We start from the raw sequence: 25578 nt of genomic DNA, 5'->3' as shown, positions 1-25578 counted from the left end.
GCTATCAATAGCAATCAGAGGAAATCTTCCTTACACAGTAATAAAATGAGAATATATGCATATCTGACAATTTTCCATTGTATTTGTGTATTTTATGGATGTTATTGCCACTTCAGTAATGAAATACACTGCACACTTAATGCCATGCTGGTTGGAGTTTGCATAACTTGTTAACAGACAAAACCTGACCCTGTGCATTGAAAGAAGTCTTGGGTCACCTGAAGTCTCGAGTGCTAGGCTCAAAATGTCTCTGTTACATTGGATATTTTTTCTTCATTTTTAAATAAATGTAGTGAGATTTTGTTTAAATCAAAAGTCCCTTATTCAGCAGCTAAATTTCTATATCTGTAATTGCCATGGGGGATGGGTATCTATTTGAGTTATACATTTTCCTCCAAGATTACTTTTAATCATCTATCTCTGGTTTATCTGCTGCAATGGTCCTAATGCCATTAAGAATAACCTTTTGGAGTGTCCTTCTTAATCAGTTAATAGCGTCTTAATCAGAGGATGAGGATTAAGGATGCCATCTGTGAAGCTATTGTTGTCCTCCGTTTGTGGGAGCTGTGCTGCTACATGGTGCACACATGTTATCATCTTCAGTGTCTTCATAAACAGATCCTTGCCCTTCATATTGTCACGGCTGCAAGAAAAGATGAAAACATGTTGGGTGAAAAGTAAATTCATAGTCCACTATCATTAGTCAGCCAAGCGTCTAATGTTCGGCATATGACTATCCCAACAAATGTTTAAAGCCTTGCAGTGTGCTATAATTTGCATATTTAATGTATGCAGAAGCAATAGAAAGAACTTGCATTTATATAGTGCTTTTCACGACCTAAGGATGTCCTAAAGCTCTTTACAGCCAATTAAATACTTTTGATGTGTAGTCACTGTTGTAATTTTTTTTAATTTTCGTTCGCGGGATGTGGGCGTTGCTGGCGAGGCCGGCATTTATTGCCCATCCCTAATGTAGGAAATGCAGCAGTCAATTTGTGCATAGCAAGGTCCCACAAACAGTAATGACATAAATGACCAGATCATCTGTTTTAGGTTTTGGTGGAGGGAAAAATGTTGGCCTGCTCTTCATCGAATAGTACCATGGGATCTTTTACGTCCACCTGAGAGGGCAGATAGGGCACCTATTCAGCATCTCATATGAAAGATGACACCTCAGACAATGCAGCACTCCCTCAGTACTGCACTGAAGTGTCAGTGTGGATTATCTGTTCAAGTTTCTGGAGTGGGGCTTAACCCCTGACCTTCTGATTTAGAGGCAAAAGTGTTACCACTGAGCCAAGGTATATGGAACCAATGGATAAAGAGGCTATGGGGTAGAAATTGGACTTCACTGCACCTGTTGTATGGGTGTAAAACGGGTGCAACAAGGGCCAATTTTGGAGACCAACATCCCGCACGTAATGTAAGATGTCTGACCCGAAATTGGGTCTGGCAATTTTCACGGCTGCCTAAAACAGGCTATGGGTCCCCTACATATGTAAATGAGGGGCCTAACACCTGTTTTAGCTCTCCTCACTAAAATTCGATATTGTGGAGCAGGAGCTGGGCCTACACTTCTTGCAATTCTTAAGCGGTCGCTGGGCTACCACCACCAAAAGGTAAGTTTTTTTTTAAAAATCGTTGTTGTGGAGTCAGAAGGGGCAGGAGTGCTCCCCCAACTCCACAGTATCCCGATCACTCCCCCCCACTCCCGTTACACACCCTACCTCTCGAGACTTTCCTTCGAGCTGCAGCCACAGCAGCTCACCCGATTAATATTAATGAAGCCCAAGGCCTAATCCTGGGATGGCCTCGGGCCTCCCAGTTCGGGCAAGCATTGTGGCATTATCACTATCACCTTACGTTTAAGGGGGATAAAATCAATCAAATCATGGTGTCACTTATTTTCATAATCCTAGAAGGCACTGTATGTTTTTTAAAAAATTTTCTCTCCTCCCTTATGGTGCTGATTTATGCTGGGATACAGTTCAATCAGAGAGTGTCAGCAGGCTATTTGACTAAGGGGTGGTTGAGACCTATCGTACCCTCACCTCATGTACGGGTGCAGCCCGTGGATCGTGATTAGGAACAGAAGCCCTGGCTGACATTTTTTCCTCTCCCTAAACCAGGAACACCGAGGCCTGTTATGGCAACCCCACCACCAGCCTGACTGAGGTCAGCTAACAGAGCACAGACCAGGGATCGAACCTAGGAACTTCTTAGTCTGTATCACAAGGCTCAGTACCTCACTGGGTGTTGCATTTACCCAGTAAACCACAGGGATAATTTTTTTCACGCAAATTTTCTCTCTTCCTTTGCTGAAAGCAGTCAGGAAGGACAATTCCATGGGTCATTCTCCAGTACCTCAACCAAGTGGTCATTCTTCATGTATCAGTCTACACATTACCAACAATTCAGGGGATCAACCCTGGTTCAATGAGGAGTGTGGAAGAGCATCCCAGGAGCAGCACCAGACATACCTAAAAATGAGGTGCCAACCTGGTGAAGCTACAACACAGGACCACATGCGTGCTAAACAGCGGAAGCAACATGCAGTAGACAGAGCTAAGCGATTCCACAACCAACGGATCAGATCTAAGCTCTGCAGTCCTGCCACATCCAGTTGTGAATGGTGGTGGACGATTAAACAACTAATGGGAGGAGGAGGCTCTGTGAACATCCCCATCCTCAATGATGGCAGAGTCCAGCACGTGAGTGCATAAGACAAGGCTGAAGCGTTTGCAACCATCTTCAGCCAGAAGTGCTGAGTGGATGATCCATCTCGGCCTCCTCCCGATATCCCCACCATCACAGCAGCTAATCTTCAGCCAATTCGATTCACTCCATGTGATATCAAGAAACGGCTGAGTGCACTGGATACAACAAAGGCCATGGGCCCCGACAACATCCCGGCTGTAGTGATGAAGACTTGTGATTCAGTACTAGCCGTGCCTCTAGCCAAACTGTTCCACCACAGCTACAACACTGGCATCTACCTGACAATGTGGAAAATTGCCCAGGTATGTCCTGTCCACAAAAAGGAGGACAAATCCAATCCAGCCAATTACCACCCCATCAGACTACTCTCAATCATCAACAAAGTAATGGAAGTTGTCGTCGACAGTGCAATCAAGCAGCACTTACTCACCAATAACTTGCTCGCCGAAGCTCAGTTTGGGTTCCACTAGGACCACTCGGCTCCAGACCTCATTACAGCCTTGGTCCAAACATGGACAAAAGAGCTGAATTCCAGAGGTGAAGTGAGAGTGACTGCCCTTGACATCAAGGCAGCATTTGACCGAGTGTGACACCAAGGAGCCCTAGTAAAATTGAAGTCAATGGGAATCAGGGGGAAAACTCTCCAGTGGCTGGAGTCATACCTTGCTCAAAGGAAGATGGTAGTGTTTGTTGGAGGCCAATCATCACAGCCTCAGGACATTGCTGCAGGAGTTCCTCAGGACAGTGACCTTGGCCCAACCATCTTCAGCTGCTTCATCAATGACCTTCCCTCCATCATAAGGTCAGAAATGGGGATGTTCACTGATGATTGCACAGTGTTCAGTTCCACTCGCAACCCCTCAGATAATGAAGCAGCCCGTGCCCACATGCAGCAAGACCTGGACAACATCCAAGCTTGGGCTGATAAGTGGCAAGCAACATTCGCGTCAGACAAGTGCCAGGCACTGACCATCTCCAAAAAGGGAGAGTCTAACCGCCTCCCCTTGACATTCAACAGCTTTACCATCGCCGAATCTCCCACCATCAATATCCTGGGGGTCACCATTGACCAGAAACTTAACTGGATCAGCCACATAAATACTGTGGCTACAAGAGCAGGTCAGAGGCTGGGTATTCTGCGGCAAGTGACTCACCTCCTGACTCCACAAAGCCTTTCCACCATCTACAAGGCACAAGTCAGGAGTTTGATGAAATACTCTCCACTTGCCTGGATGAGTGCAGCTCCAACAACACTCAAGAAGCTCGACATCATCCAGGACAAAACAGCCTGTTTGATTGGTACCCCATCCACCACCCTGAACATTCACTGCCTTCACTACTGGCGCACTGTGGCTGCAGTGCGTACCATCCACAGGATGCACTGCAGCAACTCGCCAAGGCTTCTTCGACAGCACCTCCCAAACCCGCAACCTCCACCACCTAGAAGACAAGGACAGCAGGCACATGGGAACAACACCACCTGCACGTTCCCCTCCAAGACACACACCATCATGACTTGGAAATATATCATCGTTCCTTCATCATCGCTGGGTCAAAATCCTGGAACTCCTTACCTAACAGCACTGTGGGAGAACCTTCACCACACGGACTGCAGCGCTTCAAGAATGCGGCTCACCACCACCTTCTCAAGGGCAATTAGGGATGGGCAATAAATGCCGGCCTCGCCAGCAACGCCCACATCCCATGAATGAATAAAAAAAAGTTACTGGCGGCTATCACACTATAGGGGTAAGCATAGCTGTGCCTGATGTCCATACATGCACACTTCATGCAGGAGTCACTGGTTCGTAATCAAAAGCGGGAACTGTGACTGAATTTTTTCCAATGACACTGAGAACAAATGTCGAGCCCTCTCACTCCCATTGCTCCTGCTAACTCAGCTCAATGCCTTTAGTGCCTTATTAAGATATGACTGCTTTGAATTCAGTTGCTTAAATAGGATTGTTCTAAAGTACTAAACAACAGTGTGGACACTATATACATCACTAAGGTACACATTTTGGAATCATTGTGGGCTTAAATGATAAAATATTATTATTGAAATGCAACGATAACATGTATGCTTACAAGGATGTGAGAACAAATAGAAAGTTAGAGTGATAACGGACAAATTTTGGATGTAGGGCGACACCTATTTGGTTTTGAATGGGACAGTTGGGATTTCTGGTGGGATAACCACTAACAGTCACTATTTAATCCAGATGTTAAAACCTAGAAATTGATGTTGGTGATATAAGCAGATAAACATGTAACATGTTCATAAGAGATTCCTTGGTCTATTTTTTAACAGCAACATTAACCTATTGAGAATTAACAGTGGAAGACAATATATTGGGGCAATGTTCACCACTGGTAATGAGAGCTGACTGCATCTCTGCTCTCCTGCCAGGAAATTAGAGATGTAGTCAGCTCTAATTACAAGAAGAAAACATTGCCCCAATACATTGTTTTCCACTGTTACTTACTCCTGAGTATTAACTAAAATGGCAGAGTTAAGATATGGGCCGATTTTAAACCCCCTCCCCCCCACCCAACAGACGGCTGCACAGGTAAATTCTCCTCCAGAAACTTACTGCCCCACTTCCACTTGATTCTCACCTGCCGCCACCTTAACGAGGAAAGTCTGGGCCTCTGCTGCCCTGGGCTCCTACAAGACCTTGCTGATCCCACCCTCTCTCCACCACCCCCCACCCCCCCGCCGTGACTTATCTGGGGTAGGCTCTGGGCAGCCTGATCTTTGCCTATCGGCAGCCGGCCAACTGCCCCTTTCTGCCCATTTCAGGCGGGCAATTGATAAAATAGCCCAGGCCTTACATTGATAAAAATTGATGACGGCAGGGTTTCAGCTCTTCCTGCCACCCCCCCCCACCACCCATCCCATCCACCCAAAACCCACTCCCAATTAAAATTGCCCCATAATTTCAACCAACTGTAAGCACTTTTTGGTGAACAAATGAAAATGATGATAGGAAAGTCTGTTAGTTTTTTATGATAACCATATACCAAAATTTTAAAGTATGCAGGAAAGTACACGAGACATAGAATGTTATACATTTGCATGCATTACATTACCTAGACATTTCCTTTTTGCAGTTTTAGTGCTTTCATTTTTTTGTGTCTTGCCATTTCTTCCATCTGCAAACCATGAGTACTTTGCCTGTGAAAAGCATCAAAACAGTGAATAAAAGCATTTTTGGATGAGATGAGGCAGCGACAGCCACGTTTGCCTGCAATACTTGGCTTACCCATGCTTCAATTGGTTTGACAGCATTACTTTGCTTACCCTGGCTTCAATTCTGGAGGTTTTGGTAAAGGTTTGGTAAAGCCATCTTTCCCCACCAGCCAATAGGTCTCTTCAAAGCCTTTGCCCTTTTAAGAAAGGAAAATGACACCGTAGCTATTTTTTTTTCAGTAGCACTGAATGCAAAACTGGGGAAATTATTACTAACAAGGCTACAACAGGGGATTTGGTTGGTGCATACCTTCAGGTCTTTCCTTTCTCTCAGCTCCAGCTTATAACCTTCATTCAAACTTACAAGAATTTTAACAGTTGTGTGATTGACATGAATGCGATAAGCTGTAAAAGAAAGATGTCAAATTAAAATCATGTGACATTTTTTTGATTCATTACAATCAGCTGTAGTGCCCTTTCACCTAATTCATGCCACCCGACCCCTCAGAACTGTATTCAGCGTGCCCATCACATAACAGTAAACAAGGAAACTTTTTCTTTTAAATAACTCATTATTTTCTCCCTGATTTTTCTCTTCTCTCTCATGAAGACAGTGACTCACGATGAGGTACACCTCCTTTGTTCCTGGTGGCCCTGTAATATCTCACCCAAAGGGTCATTGTTCCTGTCTGAGTCAGTTAGTGTTGTGAGGCTATTCATCTAGGTAAGGCACCACAACCGAGCCCAATCCTATCCTCATCCAACATCCACTTTCCAGCAGAAGTCACCGGATAGCAATCAGGTACGAGAACACTCGTTGATTTTTCCCAATCCTGGCCAGGTGACCGAAACCAATTACAATACCACAATGCTGCCAAGCTAAGATTTTTTTCTTTTAATGAACTCTCCCCACTCTTTTGTGCCTGTGTCGAATCTGAATTCAATCTGTGTCTGCGTGCTGCCTGCTTCTTCCTGAGGAAGTCAGCATTGTTTCCTCTCATTCCCACTGTTTTAGTGGACAGCAAGAAAAAGCAGAAGAATATGGTGGAGGCAGGTCATACCAGCACTCAGAGCAGCATGAAACGATTAAAATAATAGAGGCTAGAGAAAGCAAGAGAAAGGATTGGAATTACGAGCACAGTCAAATCTCAGTCCATACATGTAAGGGTCAAAGATCAACTTCAAGACGTGAGACTCCACCCAAATGAGGGAGAATTGGTGGGTTGTTATTAACCAACAAATACACTGGGGGAACATGTTCCATAGTAACATTTGGGGATTAAGGTCGTTGAGGTAGAATGATAATATATTACTATTTTATGGGTTACCATACAATCTGATATGTATGCTGTGCTTAACAGGAGATTTAAACAACCTTCAGACCTGCGTCTGTGACTTACATACTATTGTGATGATTGTCTTTTCATGTGGACCCCGCCCCCCCCCCAGCATAAAAAATACCACAGATATGATTTTTACACAATTGCAAACAATACGCTGGATTTTCCAGAATATAAAGTATATCACTCGGAGGCAAAAAATTGAGATGTAATCTTATTTACAGGATGTTCCTAGAGGAAGGGTGCAACATACAGCGCTGCATTGTAAGCACCTACCTTACAATCTCAGGCTTCCCCTTTTATCTGTATCTTTCCTCTCCTAACTGTGAAATGTCACTGCACAGGAGGAGGTCAAACTAAGCACTATAGTAGTATTTTTGTACAAACGATATGCCATGAATTACACAGAAAACAAGCCACATTTTGTCATGCTAGTCAGTGATCTGAAGCTGGTCACTCACGTTGCCCTGTAGATTCCATGCGTGAGGCTGTAGTGACAGTATCTCCAAAAAGACAATACCTTGGCATGGTCAGACCCACAACTCCCGCAACAGATGGTCCTACAAAAGTTAATATATCTTCACATCTTCTGTAGGAGCAGTGAAGGTGAAATACATTCTTTGAAGCCATGATATAAATGGTCGTGGGGGTGGGCAAGGTCTTAAGAACACACTGCCTCTTTTCCCAATTTTCCCCCTTCTTTACTGTAGGCTTTGATTTATGTTACGGTGTGATCCCAAGATGCCACCAGCTCTCTGCTACCCCACCCAAGATCATCATCATACATATAATGGTGAGTATTGGCAAGCTATGGAGAGTATGACTGGGGATCTGAATCTTATCTTAACATAATATCCACACACATGTGTTTTCCAGCAATCAAGAGTGGGAGCTGTGGCTGATTCCCCTCTGCCCCCCTTCCCCCTTACAGCCTAGAAATATCATAGCCAATTGTTGCACTCCCAACTACTGCCTTAGTTGAGATGAGTTATCTCAGATCAAGGATCTAAAATGGACCAAGCTTCCCACTCCTGGTACAATGATCCCTGCTGGAGCTTCTTGGTCTGAATGATTCAGTGCTACACCAGGCAGTGCATTTACACACTAAGGGAAAAAACATTGAGGGAGTTCATTTTGAACTCTACAAATTTCCTTTTATTGTAAAGCTCATGGCAGGCTTGTAGCTACTGTTAATAGATCCAAATGTTTGGTTTATTTGTTTGCAGATGGCATTTTCTATCCCACACTCAGTGTACCTTTGAAGAGAGAACTGCCCATTAAGGGTACGTTGTCTTCATTAGACACACACACACACACACATATTTGCGTGTAGATAATTTATATTGCAAAATATCATCATGATGCTTGTGTATGACTTCATCGTCACACATGACTGTTCTATAAACCGGGGATAATTCAGCAAGGCTTCCTCTTATAGAACAGAGCCTTACTAGCAGTAAGCATAGGTTGGAAAATTGGAGCGATGATGTTCTGGTTCCATCTCCATCTCTGCATTTACCGATAGTGAGGCCCCAGACTGGGAGTGGAGCCTCACAAAATTATTCCCATTCTTCCTTTCCAAAATGTCAACAAATCCTTGTTACAAGAGAGCCTTGCTGTATTTTCATCTTCATAGCTATATAAACTGACTACTGCTGCTTGCAACAATGGATGTGTGAAATATAGGTAATTGGAAAACTGCTTCTATTCTTGTTAAAATAAAAAAAGACGGTAACAACAGGTATGGAGACATTTGGTTAGAGATTATCTCAGGAGAACATTCTATGGTATCACTTATTTTGCAGTGCTTACATTAGGTCTTTCCCAGACACAACATGATTCAATAGTGGGTTCCTTACCTGAGTGCAGACCTATCCTTATTCTAACTGGCACATCTGGCATATGTCTCATTTTAAAGGTGCCTACTGAACTCAGGATATCCAGAGACATATTTGCAATCTCAGCTGCATGCCTGTTACCATTCCTCGTCGGGAGGCCAGAGGCAACCATGTAAGCATCCCCTATTGTCTCTACCTGTGTGCCAAACAAACGCAAATATATTAATATTTTTCAGATTTATCTCTGAAATCTTTAGATTGTAGCCTTTGCAGGGGGATGGGCACCGGGATGTAGCATTAGAAAGGAGAAACAAGGTGCACAAAAGATTGGGAGAGACAAATAGCACTAGAGTAAGAAATAGTACAGTATTAGGTGGGATCAGACTAAGAGAGAATATGAGAAGGTCCAAGATAGGTTTAGAGTGCATGTGTGTAAATGCACGAAGCATGGTAAATAAGGTTGGTGAGCTGCAGGTGCAAATAGCCACATGGGAATATGATGTAGAGGTGATAACGGAGACCTGGCTCAAAAAAGGGCAGGATTGGATATTAAATATTCCTGGATACAAGGTGTACAGGAAGGATAGGGAAAGAAAATAAGGAGGGTGGGGGGTGGCAGTATTGACTAAGGAGAATATTGCTGTGCTGGAGAGAGAGAGGATGTCCTTGAGGGGTCAAGGACAGAATCTATTTGGTTAGCGTTAAGAAACAAGAGAGGCGCCATTACAATACTACACTACTGGGAAGGATATGGAGGAGCAAATTTGCAAGGAAATTAAAGAAAGGTGTAAGAACTATAGAGTAGTGATACTGGGGGACTTCAACTATCCTAATATAGACTGGGATAGCAATAGTGTAAAGGGCAAAGAGGTGGAGGAATTTCTGAAATTTGTTCAAGAGAACTTTCTTGATCGGTATGTTTCCGGCCCAACATGGAAGGAGGCATTGCTGGATCTAGTTCTGGGGAATGAAGTGGGTCAAGTGGAGCAAGTGTCAGTGGGGGAACATTTAGGGAACAGTGATCATAGTATCATAAGCTTTAGATTAGTTATGGAAAAGGACAAGGAGCAATCTAGAGTAAAAATACTTAATTGGAGGAGGGCCAATGTCAGTGGGTTGAGAATGGATCTGGCCCGGGTAAATTGGAATCAAAGATTGGCAGGCAAAACAGTAATTGAACAATGGGCGGCCTTTAAAGAGGAGATGGTTCAGGTACAGTCTAGGTACATTCCCACGAGGGACAAAGGTAGGGCAACCAAAGCCAGAGCTCCCTGGATGACGAAAGAGATAGAGAGTAAGATGAAGCAGAAAAAGGGGGTGTTTGACAGATTTCAAGTTGATAATACAAGTGAGAACCAGGTTGAATATAGAAAGTACAGAGGAGAAGTGAAAAAGGAAATAAGAGGGGCGAAGAGAGATTATGAGAATAGACTGGTGGCTAACATAAAAGGGAATCCAAAAGTCTTCTATGGGCATATAAATAGTAGACGGGTAGTAAGAGGAGGAGTGGGGCCAATTAGGGACCAAAAAGGAGATCTGCGCATGGAGGCAGATGGCATGGCTCGGGTACTAAATGAGTACTTTGCATCTGTCTTTACCAAGGAAGAAGATGCTGCCAAAGTCACAATAAAAGAGGAGGTAGTTGAGATACTGGATGGGTTAAAAATTGATAAAGAAGAGGTACTACAAAGGCTGGCTGTACTTAAAGTAGATAAGTTACCCGATCCGGATGGAATGCATTCTAGGTTGCTGAGGAAAGTAAGGGTGGAAATTGCAGAGGTGCTGGCCATAATTTTCCAATTCTCCTTAGATATGATGGTGGTGCCAGAGGACTTGAGAATTGCAAATGTTACACCCTTGTTCAAAAAAGGGTGTAAAGATAAACCCAGCAACTACAAGCCAGTCAGTTTAACCTTGGTGGTGAGGAAGCTTTTAGAAACAAAAATCCGGGACAAAATTAATAGTCGCTTGAACAAGTGTGGATTAATAAGGGAAAGCAAGCATGGATTTATTAAAGGCAAATCATGTATAACTAACTTGATTGAGTCTTTTGATAAGGTAACAGAAAGGGTTGATGAGGGCAATGCGGTTGATGTTGTGCATATGGACTTTCAAAAGGTGTTTGATAAAGTGCTGCAAAATTGAAGCCCATGGAATAAAAGGGACAGTGGCAGCATGGATAATGGCTAAGTGACAGGAAACAGAGAGTAGTGGTGAATGGTTGTTTTTCGGACTGGAGGAAGGTATACAGTGGTGTTCCCCAGGGGTCGGTACCAGGACTGCTGCTTTTTCTGATATATATTAATGACTTGGACTTGGGTGTACAGGGCACAATTTCAAAACTTGCAGATGACACAAAACTTGGAAGTGTAGTAAACAGTGAGAAGGATAGTAATAGACTTCAAGAGGACCTAGACAGGCTGGTGGAATGGGCGGACATATGTCAGATGAAATTTAACGCAAAGAATTGCGAAGTGATACATTTTGGCAAGAAGAATGAGGAGATACAATATAAACTAAATGATACAATTCTAAAGGGGGTGCAGGATCAGAGAGACCTGGGGGTATATGTGCACAAATCTTTGAAGGTAGCAGGACAGGTTGAGAAAGCGGTTAAAAAAGCATACAGGATCCTGGGCTTTATAAATAGAGGCATAGAGTACAAAAGCAAGGAAGTTATGTTGAACCTTTATAAAACATTGGTTCGGCCACAACTGGAGTACTCTATCCAGTTCTGGGCACCGCACTTTCTGAAGGATGTAAAGGCCTTAGAGAGGGTGCAGAAAAGATTTATTAGAATGGTTCCAGGGATGGGGGACTTCAGTTATGTAGATAGACTGGAAAAGCTGGGGTTGCTCTCCTTAGAGCAGAGAAGGTTAAGAGGAGATTTGATGGAAGTGTCCAAAATCATGAAGTTTAGATAAAGTAAATAAAGATAAACTGTTCTCATTGGTGGAAAGGTTGAGAACCAAAGGTCACAGATTTAAGGTGGTTGGCAAAAGAACCAAAGGCGACATGATGAAAAACCTTTTACTCAGCGAGTAGTTATGATCTGGAATGCACCGCCTGAAGGGGTGGTGGAAGCAAATTCAATCGTGGCTTTCAAAAAGGAATTGGATAAATACCTGAAGGGAAAAAAATTGCAGGGCCATGGGGAAAGAGGGGGGAATGGGACCAACTGGATTGTTCTTACAAAGAGCCAGCACAGGCTCGATGGGACGAATGTCCTCCTTCTGTGCTGTAACCATTCTATGATTCTATAATTTTAATATCTCTGTAGGTAGTAAACTTCCCACTATCTGTTCCTTGATGCATAAGAAAACTAGGAATATAGGAACAGGAATAAGCTTTTCAGTCCCTCGAGTCTGTTCCACCATTCTATTAGATCATGGCTGATCTGTACCTCAATTCCATTTGCCCGTCTTTACTCCACATCGTTTGATACCCTTACCAAACAAAAATCTATTAATCTCAGTCTCAAAGATTTCAAATCCACAGCTTTTTGGGAGAGAGAGTTTCAGATTTGACAGAGCTGTATGATGACGATTACCAGCCATACAATCAATCAGTGATGCAAGTAAACCAAAGTTCCTGTAGTGCTCAACCTTATCATACTAATGGTTAATGCTATGGAGCTGGGACAGACAAAGGTTTCAGTCCTGCTCTACTCAGTTCTTGGTCTGATTTGCACTGAACATGAAAGTGCTGAGTAGAGATTGAGGCATCTTCCAGTGGATAAGGGAAAATCAGAGAGGGCAGTCACACTTCCAGACGAACACTGATGCATCCTGGCAATGGGTCTACTTCATTGTTGTGGCTTATGATGTCATATAAACTTCAGGAACGTGTCATATCCTTGTGCATCGCACTCCCAGTAACTTGTTATTGTGTGACCGATGGGTGCACAATACAAATACACTTGTCTGATATCCTTGTTAAATTCTAGATTTGTGAAACTGGATTGAGCATTTGGGTAAATTCAGTTTTAAGGTTTGGAATGTTAGGATACAGGCTTATTTTGGAAATTCCCTAAACAACTACCACTCTTAAGGAAGGAGGTAGCCATGATTCAAGGCAAGATGTTTTCTCACAGGAAGGGAGAGAAAATTGGAGTCCAAGTAAACCTCAATAACTTTCCTGCAACTCCTAGTGGCTCAATGCAAAACCAACATTGATTGGTTCTGAAAGCAGGGAACCTGGCTGCGCTTCTAGCGAGGCGTGGGATCATAGCTCTTGCATTGATGGGACAGACAATGTAAAACCTTCTCTTTCAGTCAACTTACACTGTCATAATTTCGAACCCCTCTCTTCCAGTCACATGGTGCAAAACTACACAACAAATTGAATAATGGTGGTAGTAAGAGAAAAATTGGCAGTAGTAATGGGACCATTGTGGGCTTGTTAATTTGTATCTAAAACTAGTGATTTGTTTTTATTCGTTCATGGGATGTGGGCGTCGCTGGCAAGGCCGGCATTTATTGCCCATCTCTAATTGCCCTTGAGAAGGTGGTGGTGAGCCGCCTCCTTGAACCGCTGCAGTCCGTGTGGTGAAGGTTCTCCCACAGTGCTGTTAGGTAGGGAGTTCCAGGATTCTGACCCAGCGACGATGAAGGAACAGTGATATAGTTCCAAGTCGGGATGGTATGTGACTTAGAGGGGAACGTGCAGGTGGTGTTGTTCCCATGTGCCTGCTGTCCTTGTCCTTCTAGTTGGTAGAGGTCGCGGGTTTGGGAGGTGCTGTTGAAGAAGCCTTGGCGAGCTGCCGCAGTGCATCCTGTAGATGGTAGACACTGCAGCCACGGTACGCCAGTGGTGAAGGCAGTGAATGTTTAGGGTGGTGGATGGGGTGCCAATCAAGCGGGCTGCTTTGTCCTGGATGGTGACGAGCTTCTGGAGTGTTGCTGGAGCTGCACTCATCAAGGCAAGTGGAGAGTATTCCATCACACTCCTGACTTGTGCCTTGTAGATGGTGGAAAGGCTTTGGGGAGTCAGGAGGTGAGTCACTTGCCGCAGAATACCCAGCCTCTGACCTGCTCTTGTAGCCACAGTATTTATGTGGCTGGTCCAGTTAAGTTTCTGGTCAATGGTGACCCCCCAGGATGTTGATGGTGGGGGATTTGGCGTTGGTAATGCCGTTGAATGTCAAGGGGAGGTAGTTAGACTCTCTCTTGTTGGAGATGGTCATTTCCTGGCACGAATGTTACTTGCCACTTATCAGCCCAAGCTTGGATGTTGTCCAGGTTTTGCTGCATGCGGGCACGGACTGCTTCATTATCTGAGGGGTTGCGAACGGAACTAAACACTGTGCAATCATCAGCGAACATCCCCATTTCTGACCTTATGATGGAGGAAAGGTCATTGATGAAGCAGCTGAAGATGGTTGGGCCAAGGTCACTGTCCTGAGGAACTCCTGCAGCAATGTCCTGAGGCTGTGATGATTGGCCTCCAACAAACACTAGCATCTTCCTTTGAGCAAGGTATGACTCCAACCACTGGAGAGTTTTCCCCCCGATTCCTATTGACTTCAATTTTACTAGGGCTCCTTGGTGCCACACTCAGTCAAATGCTGCCTTGATGTCAAGGGCAGTCACTCTCACCTCACCTCTGGAATTCAACTCTTTTGTCCATGTTTGGACCAAGGCTGTAATGAGATCTGGAGCCGAGTGGCCCTGGCAGAACCCAAACTGAGCATCGGTGAGCAGGTAAGTGCCACTTGATAGCACTGTCGACGACTCCTTCCATCACTTTGCTGACGATTGAGATTGGACTGATGGGCGCTACTTGGCCGGATTGGATTTGTCCTGCTTTTTGTGGACAGGACATACCTGGGCAATTTTCCACATTGTCGGGTAGATGCCAGTGTTGTAGCTGTACTGGAACAGCTTGGCTAGAGGCGCGGCTAGCTCTGGAGCACAAGGCTTCAGCACTACAGCCGGGATGTTATTGCGGCCCATAGCCTTTGCTGTATCCAGTGCCCTCAGCCGTTCTTGATATCATGTGGAGTGAATCGAATTGGCATAAGACTGGTTTCTGTGATGGTGGGGATATCGGGAGGCGGCCGAGATGGATCATCCACTCGGCACTTCTGGCTGAAGATGATTGCAAACGCTTCAGCATTGTCTTTTGCGCTCATGTGCTGGCCTCTGCCATCATTGAGGATGGGGGTGTTTACAGAGCCTCCTCCTCCCATTAGTTGTTTAATTATCAACAACCCTTCACGACTGGATGTGGCAGGACTGCAGAGCTTTGATCTGATCTGTTGGTTGTGGAATCACTTAGCTCTGTCTACAGCAGGTTGCTTCTGCTGTTTAGCATGCATGTAGTCCTGTGTTGTAGCTTCACCAGCTTGGCACCTCATTTTTAGGTACAACTGGTGCTGCTCCTGACATGCTCTTCCACACTCCTCATTGAACCAGGGTTGATCCCCTGGTTTGTCGGTAATGGTAGAGTAAGGAATATGCCGGGCCATGAGGTTACAGATTGTGCTGGAATACAATTCTGCTGCTGATTGCCCACAGTGCCTCATGGATGCTCAGTTTTGAGCTGCTAGATCTGTTCTGAATCTATCCCATTTAGCACAATGGTAATGCCACACAACACATTGGATGGTGTCCTCAGTGTGAAGACGGGACTTCACCTCCACAAGGACTGTGCGGTGGTCACTCCTACCAATACTGTCATGGACAGATGCATCTGTGACAGGTAGATTGGCGAGGACGAGGTGAAGTAGGTTTCTCCCTCGTGTTGGTTCTCTCACCACCTGCCGCAAACCAAGTCCGGCAGCTATGTCCTTCAGGACTCGACCAGTTCGGTCTGTAGTGGTGCTACCGAGCCACTCTTGGTGATGGACATTGAAATCTCCTACCCAGAGTACATTCTGTGCCCTTGCTACCCTCAGTGCTTCCTCCAAGTGGTGCTCAACATGGAGGAGTACTGATTCATCAGCTGAGGGAGGGCGGTAGGTGGTAATCAGCAGGAAGTTTCCTTGCCCATCTTTGACCTGATGCCGTGAGAGTCAATGTTGAGGACTCCCCGGGCCACTCCCTCCTGACTGTATACCACTGTACCACCACTTCTGGTGGGTCTGTCCTGCCAGTGGGACAGGATATACCCAGGGATGGTGATGGAAGAGTCTGGGACATTGGCTGAAAAGTACGATTCTGTGAGTATGGCTATGTCAGGCTATTGCTTGACTCGTCTGTGGGACAGCTCTCCCAATTTTGGCACAAGTCCCCAGATGTGAGTGAGGAGGACTTCGTAGGGTTGCCTTTGTCGTGTCCCGTGCCCAGTGGTCCGCTGCCAGGCGGTCCATTCGGTTTTATTCTTATTGTGACTTTCTGTAGCGAGATTGTACAATTGAGTGGCTTGCTAGGCTATTTCAGAGGGCGATTAAGAATTAACCACATTGCTGTGGGTCTGGAGTTACGTATAGGCCAGACTGGGTAAGGATGGTAGGTTTCCTTCCCTAAAGGACATTAGAGAACCAGATGAGTTTTTACGAGAATCCATTAGTTTCATGGCCACCATTACTGATACAAGTTCTTTTTATTTCAGATTTTTTTTAACTAATTGAATTTAAATTTGAACTCATGACTCCAGATTATTAGTCCAGGCCTCTGGATTACTAATCCAGTAACATAACCACTGTGCTACCGTACCCCTGACCTGCTCTTGATATTAATCAACAATTGCGACTGCTATTTATTTACCTTGTAGACATCATGATTTTCTAACACAGCATCAAAAAGCGTATAGAGATCATTCAGGAGGTCGACCACTTCAATGGGTTCACTCATCGCTGATATTGTTGTAAAACCAACAATGTCACTGAAGTACAGGGTCACCTGGTCAAAGTATTCAGGCTCAACGGTACAGCCAGTCTTCAGGGACTCAGAAACCGTTCTAAAATTGAAGCATTATCTTGTTATAAAACTTTCAAGTATGCAGAACGTCAACAATTTTTGTACACTGTATGTAGTCAGTATGCTTTTTATGTTGTAGATTTGCAACATGGGGAGTCTGGATTTACTGGGCTTTTTCATGCCAGCCAGACCTATGGAATTCTGAAGGGTCCCAAAAGAAAAAGAACTTTAATAATTTAGGTTTGTTCATTTAAAAACAGTTGGTAGCTTCTATGACAGCATGTTGTAAGCAATTGTTCTGAATCAGCAAACAAGGTCGCAAGGGGGAATAAAATAAAAGGTTGTCAGGTCCCTGCAATTTCACCAGTACCTTTCTGTCATCAGGGAGTCTGGAATGCATATACTGCTTTTGTGTTTTTCTTGTTTGGGTGAATTTTTATGCTCACCAACTCAATACCATTTCAGGTGCCCAGTATTAGCATCAACCATTCCCAAGTCTGGTGCAGTGCAGCCAGTGATGTTTCCTCTATTTTGCCCCAACAATGTGCCTTAGCTCCACACTCAGAAAAGCATCCTGTACAACACCAGTGTGAATCTTTCCATTTCCCATACCTTGCTGAAGTACAATTCATGGGCGCCAGCAGCTCTCCACTACCTTACCCAAATGGCCATTTTTATGACTGAGCCTAGACAGTGAAAGTTGACAGGTGAATCAAGTATGAGGGGACATCACAGCCACTCCCAATCTTGTGCTTACCCAACATCCATATGTATATACCTTCTAGCTACATCACAATTTTCCTACATTACAACAGTGACTACACTTGAATAGGTACTTCATTGGCTCTAAAGTGCTTTTGGACGTCATGAGGTCATGAACGGCGCTACATAAATGCAAGTCTTTCTTTCTAGCAGAACTCAAAAATAGCCAACAGAAGTGAGAACCTTGACTAATTTTCTCTCCACCATATCCCAGGTACACTAAGGCCAATTGCACTGCTCTACCCTATCTGGGATTGGTTAACTCAGGACACATCAGGGATCAAAACTGGGACCACCTGTACCACATCATATTGTGAATTTACCTCTGAAGCCATTTATTGAACTTTTAAAGGAAAAATGACAAGAATGAAATATCTGTAGAAAGCTCCATCAAAATTTGGGGCAAATACAAAGTAATTTGAAAACAAACACGATCAAAGGATATACTCACGGAGGTAACATCTGTGTCAGAAGTTTCTCTGTTTTCTGTTTTTCTATTTCTAACTCCTCAGTTCGCTCTCTTATCAGATCTTCTAAATTACTGGAATATTGTTCAAGCATTCTCAGCATAGAGTCAATGATGTTGGTCTTTCTACCCTTATTAATATTTTTGAACTGCAGAAACAACAAGAGATGTGTGTATGTATATAATATAAACAGAGTGCATCTAATGCAATTAGCGTCCAAAGAAAGGGGAAAGTTGAGGATAGGATGTAGCTGGATTGCTATGACTACAATAAGGCTAGCTGAACACACAGAACATACAACTGGGTAGATTGATAAAATCTCACATTATCAAAGACTTCATCGAAAGTTGGTCTTCTTTCAGGTATTTCATTCCAGCACTGCTTCATTAAATGAATACATTCCATAGGAGCGTGATCTGGCGTAATAGCGGGCCTGAGCAAAGGAGGAGGCTTTTTTATATTCTGGATAATTTCTGGAAAAGATCAGTCGACACAATCAATATAATTTTGAAATGTTTTGCTCTTTGTTTTTTTTTCCCCTCTTCTCTCCTGAAGGCATTGACTCATTCTGAGTACAGTTTCACAGGATACAAATAAAAGGAAAAAATTACAAATGCTGGAACAATGAAACAAAAGTAACTCAGAAAATGCTGGAAGTACACAACAGATCAGTCAGCGTCTATAAAGATAAAAGACAGGTTAATGGTTCAAGTGTAACCTTGGTCATAATTGAAAACCACAAGATGATTAAGCAATTTAGTAGGATTGGAAATAAAGGGGAGGAGAAACAACAGGTACTACAGGCATGGAGAGAAAATGAATCGGTTGATCAACCAAATAAAATGTTAACCTTTCTTTTTACCGATGCTGACTAATCTGCATTATATTTCCAGTATTTTCTGTTTTTGTTTCAGTTTCACAGTGCTGCCTGCCCTCCGCTACCTCAGTCAAGTCACAATTCTTCATGTATAAGTCTAAAGAGTGAGTGTTGGCAGGCTAGTTGACCATGGGCGGACATCATAGTTGACCCTGATCCTATCTTCACCTCAGATCCACGCCCACGCAATATTTAGCCGGGATCATTGGATAGGAGTCAGGAGTGAGAACCGTGGCTGATTTTAACCTTCCCTTTCCTAGAGGAATCAAGGCCTATTGTATCATGATACTGCTAACTGTCTGAGAAGACATAACTCAGCAGAGCCCAGGGATTGAGTCAGGTCCCTTCATGTCTCATTTCTACTCCAAACAGTGCATTTACCAATTAAGACGTTGGAGGAGCCTGTACTTTCTTTCATCTCACACAGGAGATGCTTACCTTCTGCAGACATCTCGAACATGCAATATGGCGGTCCTCGAATAACCACCTCCTGCATTATGATTGAGAAACTATAAATATCACCACTGAAGGTACCCTTCATTAAAGGATTGGGTTTTCGTAGTATCTCAGGAGCAGTCCAAAAGTATTCTGAAATAAAATTAAAATCTATTATTTTGGAAATGCAATATCAAGGTACCAAATATATATTTTCAAATCAAAAGAGACTATATTGTTACTGTATAAGGCCTCTGGAGCACAATGTGCACCTCTGATCACCTAATCACAGCAAGGACATTGTTGCCTTGAAAGGACACAATAGCAAGTAACTAAGATGATTCCAGCTATCCAGAATTTAAGTTATCAGACTTGTTCTCTTTGGAAAAGAGGAGACTTTGAGGCGACTTCATTGAAGTTTTAAAGCTTATCAGGGGAATTGATAAAGTTGATTCAGACAAATTGTTTATTATGAAGAAGAGTTCAAATACCGTCTACTCTTAATTCAAATTATGTGATCATTCATTTTTAGCACTAAATTCCTACTTTGCTCCGTTATTTACATTGTTTACTTCAAATTACTGGATAACTCAAAATATTCCAGTGCAAAAACCAACTTTGACTGTACCATGTAACACAAGCTAAAACTCTGGAAGTTATAGGTGGAAGTAGTCAGGCAGAACTTTTTGATGCAAAGGATATTAAACATGTGCAATAAATTACTAGGGATGGCCATTAAAGCAGACAGTATAAATGGGGTTCAAGATGCAATTAGGTGTGTTTTGGAGAGAGAAGTGATTGAAGGGAAATGGCGAGAAGGTGGATAGACAGGTTGTTGAGCTGTCAAAGGGACAGGCTTGTTGGGCTTAAAGGCCTTTTTCTGTTCTTAGAAATTCTTTTGTTCAATATTTCTGTGCTCATATATTCTTATTTCCCTTTGCCATCATTGTTTTGTTTCATTCATTCTTTTTCTGTGTTCTTGTCTTTTTTCACTTTGAGAGGTTGAGCTTGGTAAGAGACTGCAGGAGAAACAGAGGGGCCAGAATAACTCTTTAATTGTTGTAAAATTAAACCCAGAGAGAGCAGGAATCTTCCACATTGACCGTATTGACCAAATGCAAAATACCAGGTATCTTCCAGTGTATGTGAACTATACCTGAATACTTGACACATATGTGTCATTAATAGGAATGAATATTCACATATAGAGACATTACCACCCACCCCCACCCCAGCAAAATGCTGTAAAGGAAAATAATGACTCAGTATACATGTTGTTAAAACAAATGATTACATTCATCCGCCTAGTACATTGGGTCTTATCTGTTTTAGATGCATGATTAACAAATAAATGCTGCATTCATATATTGGATGTAATCATTTATTTTGACAACATGTGCACCGTGTCATTATTTTCCTTTACAGCATTTTATCGTTGTGACCAATGTCTTTGTATAACAAAACAGAGCCTCACTGGAAATGACCTCTGCAATGAAAGCCATTTAAAAAAATTTTGAAGTTGGTTATTTACTTGCTGGTAGCCATTTTTCATAGTGTCTATCTGTCTTAAGGTGGGAGAGAGGTAATGGCCTCGATATTACCAGGGAGGTGGGATGGCAGCCAGGAAGGGGGGGGGGTGGCGACTGGGCGTGTGGGTAACCCGCCCAGTGAAATCGGTCCGTCCCCCATCCGATAGCAGGTAAATTGAAGGCACTTACCGTGGCTTCCGCGTTTCCCGTCGTCAACCTGCGCAGCTGGCCGACTACGCACCCACCTCACAGGAAGTCAGCTGGAGGAGCCCTATTTAAAGGGGCAGTCCTCCAATGCTGCTCCTGCAGCAACCAACCAAAAGTGCAGCATGGAGCTGACCAGGGGAAAGGCTGCTCCCAGATTTAACGATGCCCCACTCCAGGTCCTAGTGGATGGGGTGAGGAGGAGGAGGAAGATTTTCTACCCGGTGGACAGGAAGAAGTGGCCTGCCCCTGACTAAGAAGGCCTGGCTCGAGGTGGCAGAGGAGGTCACCAGCAGCAGCAATGTCTCCCTCACCTGGATCCAGTGCAGGAAGCGCTTCAATGACCTAACTAGGTCAGCCAAAGTGAGTACACTTACTCATTCTCCTACACTCCATCTTCGACATCACCGCCCCCACCCTCAACTCATTCTGCACTGCCAACACTACTATCACATCACTCCTCACACCCACACAAAGCTCATCCTCAACTTACCTGCACTTACTCACCTCCCCAGTACTCATCCCATCAATACCACTCAACCCAATCCTCATACAGTGACATGGCTCTGTCTCATACTCACCCTCTGATGCATCTCTTTCATGGTCAGCCTCACCCAAACCAATGCATTCAGCAGTTGGCCACGTCACCATCCCTCTCTCGTGCCTCTCTATTTTCTCCCCTTATAGGAGAAGAGAGCCCAGAATACACGGGAGAGGGCGAAGACTGGAGGGGGGCTGCAACATCAGGTCGTCCTCACGGACGTGGAGCAGGAGGCTCTTGAAGTGAGCCACACCCTCGAGTGCCTGTCCGTCGGGGACGCCGAGACTGCTACCCGACAAACAGCTGGTGACAGAACTTTAACATTCAGCACTCACAATGGCAAATGATGTTAACATGCCTTGCCATCTTCAGCACCTCAACATCTGTCATCATGCTTAATATTGCCTTCTGTTCTCTTACAGGGCCTTCAGCAACTGCTGTGATGATGGAAGGCGATTCCTCAGAGGACCTGCCGGCCTCTGAGGGGGCACCATCACATCTGAGCGAGCCATCCACCAGCGCAGTTACACACACCTCGGTGGGTCCCAGTCCTCAGTTAGTTGGGGTCGCACATGGTGAGTCACCACACATGTGAACACAAGCAGACACTGGTGGCAGGGGCAGCTGTGGAGAGTCCGTGTCAGTGGGAGCACTCTTCTCCAGGCTCTGCTCAGCTGGACATAGATGCTGAACCCTGAGGGCCATCCTTTAAAAGGAGAATGATCGAGGGGCAGCAGCACATTTACGAGGTGCTGGAACAGATGCCACGCGCACTCTCTACAATCACGCAGAGGATTGAGGAGTCCAACTCCTGCCTGAGTGGAATGGTGGCACAGGTACAGGAGGAATCTCTGAGATACTAGGGGAGGGGGCTGGTGTGGCCGCTCCTCTGTCCAGGTGGTGAGGACTGGACTCTTCACAGTGTCTGATGTTAGGAGAACCGTTCACATATCAGTGACTCCCTGGCCTCATGAGCAGCCAGGTGAGCCGCTGTTCTGCCCATGGGTTGTTCCTCCTTCTCTGCCTCCTCCGCCTCGTCCTCCTCAATATGGGTGGCAGATGTGGATGGGGCCTCCTCCAGCGGCACCCCTCTCTGTTGTGCCATGTTGTGCAGGGCACAACAGACGACTGTAAAGCGTCCCACTGTCTGGTGCGTATTGAAGCGCTCCCCCAGAATGACCAAGACACCTGAAGCGCATCTTGAGCAGCGCTATAGCATGCTCAATTGTAGACCTGGTAGCGATGTGGCTGTCATTATATCGACACTGTTGCTTTGTGGTGGGGTTCCTTAGAGGTGTCATGAGCCACGTGTGCAGGGCTATCCCTTGTCTCCAAGGAGCCAGCCCTTGCGAATGTTCGGTGCATGGAAGAGGGGTGGGATGTTGGACTCCCGGAGGATGAAGGAATTGTGGCAGCTTCCAGGGTATCTGGCGCACACGTGAAGGAATCTTTTGCAGTGGTCACAGATGAGCTGAGTGTTGATGGAGTGATAGCCCTTCCTGTTGATGAACAGTCCTGACTCGTGTGGTGGTGCTCGTATTGCTATATGGGTGCAATCAATTACACCCTGCACCCTGCACCCATGGGAAGCCAGCCACAGCGTCTGGCTGAGGTCATCCATGGGGAAGTTGATATAGTACGAGGCCCTGCGAAACAAGCCGGTGACCTGCCTTATGCACTTGTGTGCAGACGACTGAGAGACGCCGGCAATGTCCCCGGTGGCACCATGAAACGATCTGGAGGCGAAGAAGTTGAGGGCAGTGGTGACTTTGACAGCGACAGGTAAGATGATGCTGCTCGGACCAGCCGGGAGCAGCTCGGCATGAAGGAGGCTGCAGATGTCCGCAACTACCTGGTGACTGACTCTGAGCCTCAATATGCACTGCTCCTCAGAGAGGTCCAGGAAGCTGAGCTTCGGCCTGTAGACCCTGTAGCGAGGGTAGTACCTCCTGCGCGCCGCAATCTCGGTTGTTGCCCTCCCTGCTGTTATGCAGGTGCCTGTGGCGCAGCACTGTGTTGTGGAGCTCCACGTGGTGGAGGTGGATGGTGTGCCTGGCGAGGCTGGTGATGTTGCTCGTCCTCGCATGATGAATGCAGCTATGGCGCCCCCCCATCCTGACGTTGTGAGTTTGAGGGGGTCGGCAAAGTAGGTAAATGTGTTTGCACAGCACAGTTTAGGGTATAAATTAATAATTTTGAGTGTAAAGACAAAGGTGATGCAGCCAAAACTTTGTCTGAAGCGACAGAGTGCCCTGCTGCAATAAATGAGGTATTCCCCACAACTGTCAAATAATCTCCCACTGGCTGCTGGCTGAAAAACGTCTGCTCCAACAGGGAGTGTTTCCCACAGCATGGGTAACACACTGAGGATCCTTCAAAATTGCACCCCTGCCAAAATCTCCAGTCAATGTGGTCTGTCAAATACCTCAACTACTTAAATAACAATGTAAATTATCATCCCGCTGGCTTTATTTGCCAGTGGGAGTCCCGCATGCGGGAGCTGCGCGCGCACCCGCACGAGTCATTGGGGAACCCGGAAGTGAGCGGGTTGGAGCTGGGCTCTGAACCCGCTCCGGGATTCCATCATTTTCTGACCCCCCCCCGCCCCACAAAGCACCCGCTCGGCCATCCAAAAATCGGCCCCAATGTCTCTATGCATGTGAATGTTCATTCCTACTAACCATAGATATGTATGAACATAGTCGTTGCCACCTTCACTTTATAATGTACATTACTTTGAGTGTGCATCATAATGTGGTTTATATGGTCTGTTGTAAAAGAGCTGCATAATGTATTGAGGCTTCTTAAAGCGGAACTGTCTTCATGATAAAGCATTTGGTAAATCTTTTCCATTTGTGTACAAACACATTAAACAATGGCATAAATGACCCTGAAATGTATTGCATCACTTGTTTATAGTGTCATGTTATGAAAATGACATATGGTCCTTCTGGCTTGCTACCATTCCAGCCAGAAAATATTTAATAAGCACCAAGGCTGTGACACTTTAAAATGACAGCATCGTTCATAATGCTTACCTTTAAGAAGAAAGAATACATTATCTCGTCCTCAGGGTGGCCCAAAGCATTTCACATCCAATTAATTATTTTTGACTGGTAGTCACTCTTGTTATGAAGCACTTTTTCAGCAGTTTTTAAAAAGTTATGATTTTATAAACAATAAAAATGTAGATGACTACATATGGTTAAAGTTCTGATCCCAAATGATTGCTAATGCAGTGTTAGGAAGGAAAAAAGGGTGAAGAAAAACAACAGATTTGTCAGGAACAGCCTGGATTTTAAAAAAATGTTAGCCCCCAGATGGTTAAGTGGGTAAACACACAGAGTTATTTGGGGCAATGGTGGGAGCTATAATGCGAGTGTGGATATTGGGTGAAGACAGGACTGGCTTGGCTGTGATGCCCTCCCAAAGTTAAATAGTCAACCAGCACAGGTTAGGTAGGCTCATATACGAACAATAGCTATTTGGCCGAGCCACCAGATTGCTGCCAGGACCCACACAACCTTACTTCACAGTGATTTTCTGTCTTTAATTATGGTATAAGCTCATTGCAGTCATTTCTGAAGTTACATAGTAGAAGCAAATCATTTGAAACTCCTAAAATGTATTCGTGTGACCCAGATATTTGTAAGGCGTTGAAATGACAATATATGAGGATTAGCATATGAACACTTGATTCATTTGTATGATGTTATTTATTTTTACAAAGGCATTTAAAATAGATAAGTTTATGCCTCTGTTAAAATAGTGGAGGAAGGAATTTAATACAATGTGTTAAGCATTCATACTCT

The 25578-nt window shown here is 44.6% G+C and overlaps 1 protein-coding gene across 1 annotated transcript in view; it reads right to left on the bottom strand.

Annotated features, from left to right (window-relative positions):
- Positions 1–534: 534 nt before the first annotated feature.
- The window catches only part of LOC137332750 (retinal guanylyl cyclase 2-like), a 51050-nt gene continuing 26006 nt past the window's right edge, over positions 535–25578 (bottom strand). The window contains exons 10-19 of the mRNA XM_067996687.1: positions 19496–19645; positions 18505–18653; positions 18165–18328; positions 16799–16991; positions 9111–9285; positions 7713–7811; positions 6222–6316; positions 6023–6108; positions 5812–5896; positions 535–643 (exon numbers count right to left, since the gene is read on the bottom strand). Coding sequence (XP_067852788.1) covers positions 5812–5896; positions 6023–6108; positions 6222–6316; positions 7713–7811; positions 9111–9285; positions 16799–16991; positions 18165–18328; positions 18505–18653; positions 19496–19645 — 1196 coding nt within the window. The 3' untranslated portion in view covers positions 535–643. The remainder of the gene's footprint in view (positions 644–5811; positions 5897–6022; positions 6109–6221; positions 6317–7712; positions 7812–9110; positions 9286–16798; positions 16992–18164; positions 18329–18504; positions 18654–19495; positions 19646–25578) is intronic.

The sequence above is a fragment of the Heptranchias perlo genome, chromosome 15 (assembly GCF_035084215.1).
Source record: "Heptranchias perlo isolate sHepPer1 chromosome 15, sHepPer1.hap1, whole genome shotgun sequence".
Taxonomy (NCBI): Eukaryota; Metazoa; Chordata; class Chondrichthyes; order Hexanchiformes; family Hexanchidae; genus Heptranchias; species Heptranchias perlo.
The sequence above is the reverse complement of the archived record's forward strand: the minus strand, read 5'-3'. Positions and strand labels throughout refer to the sequence as shown.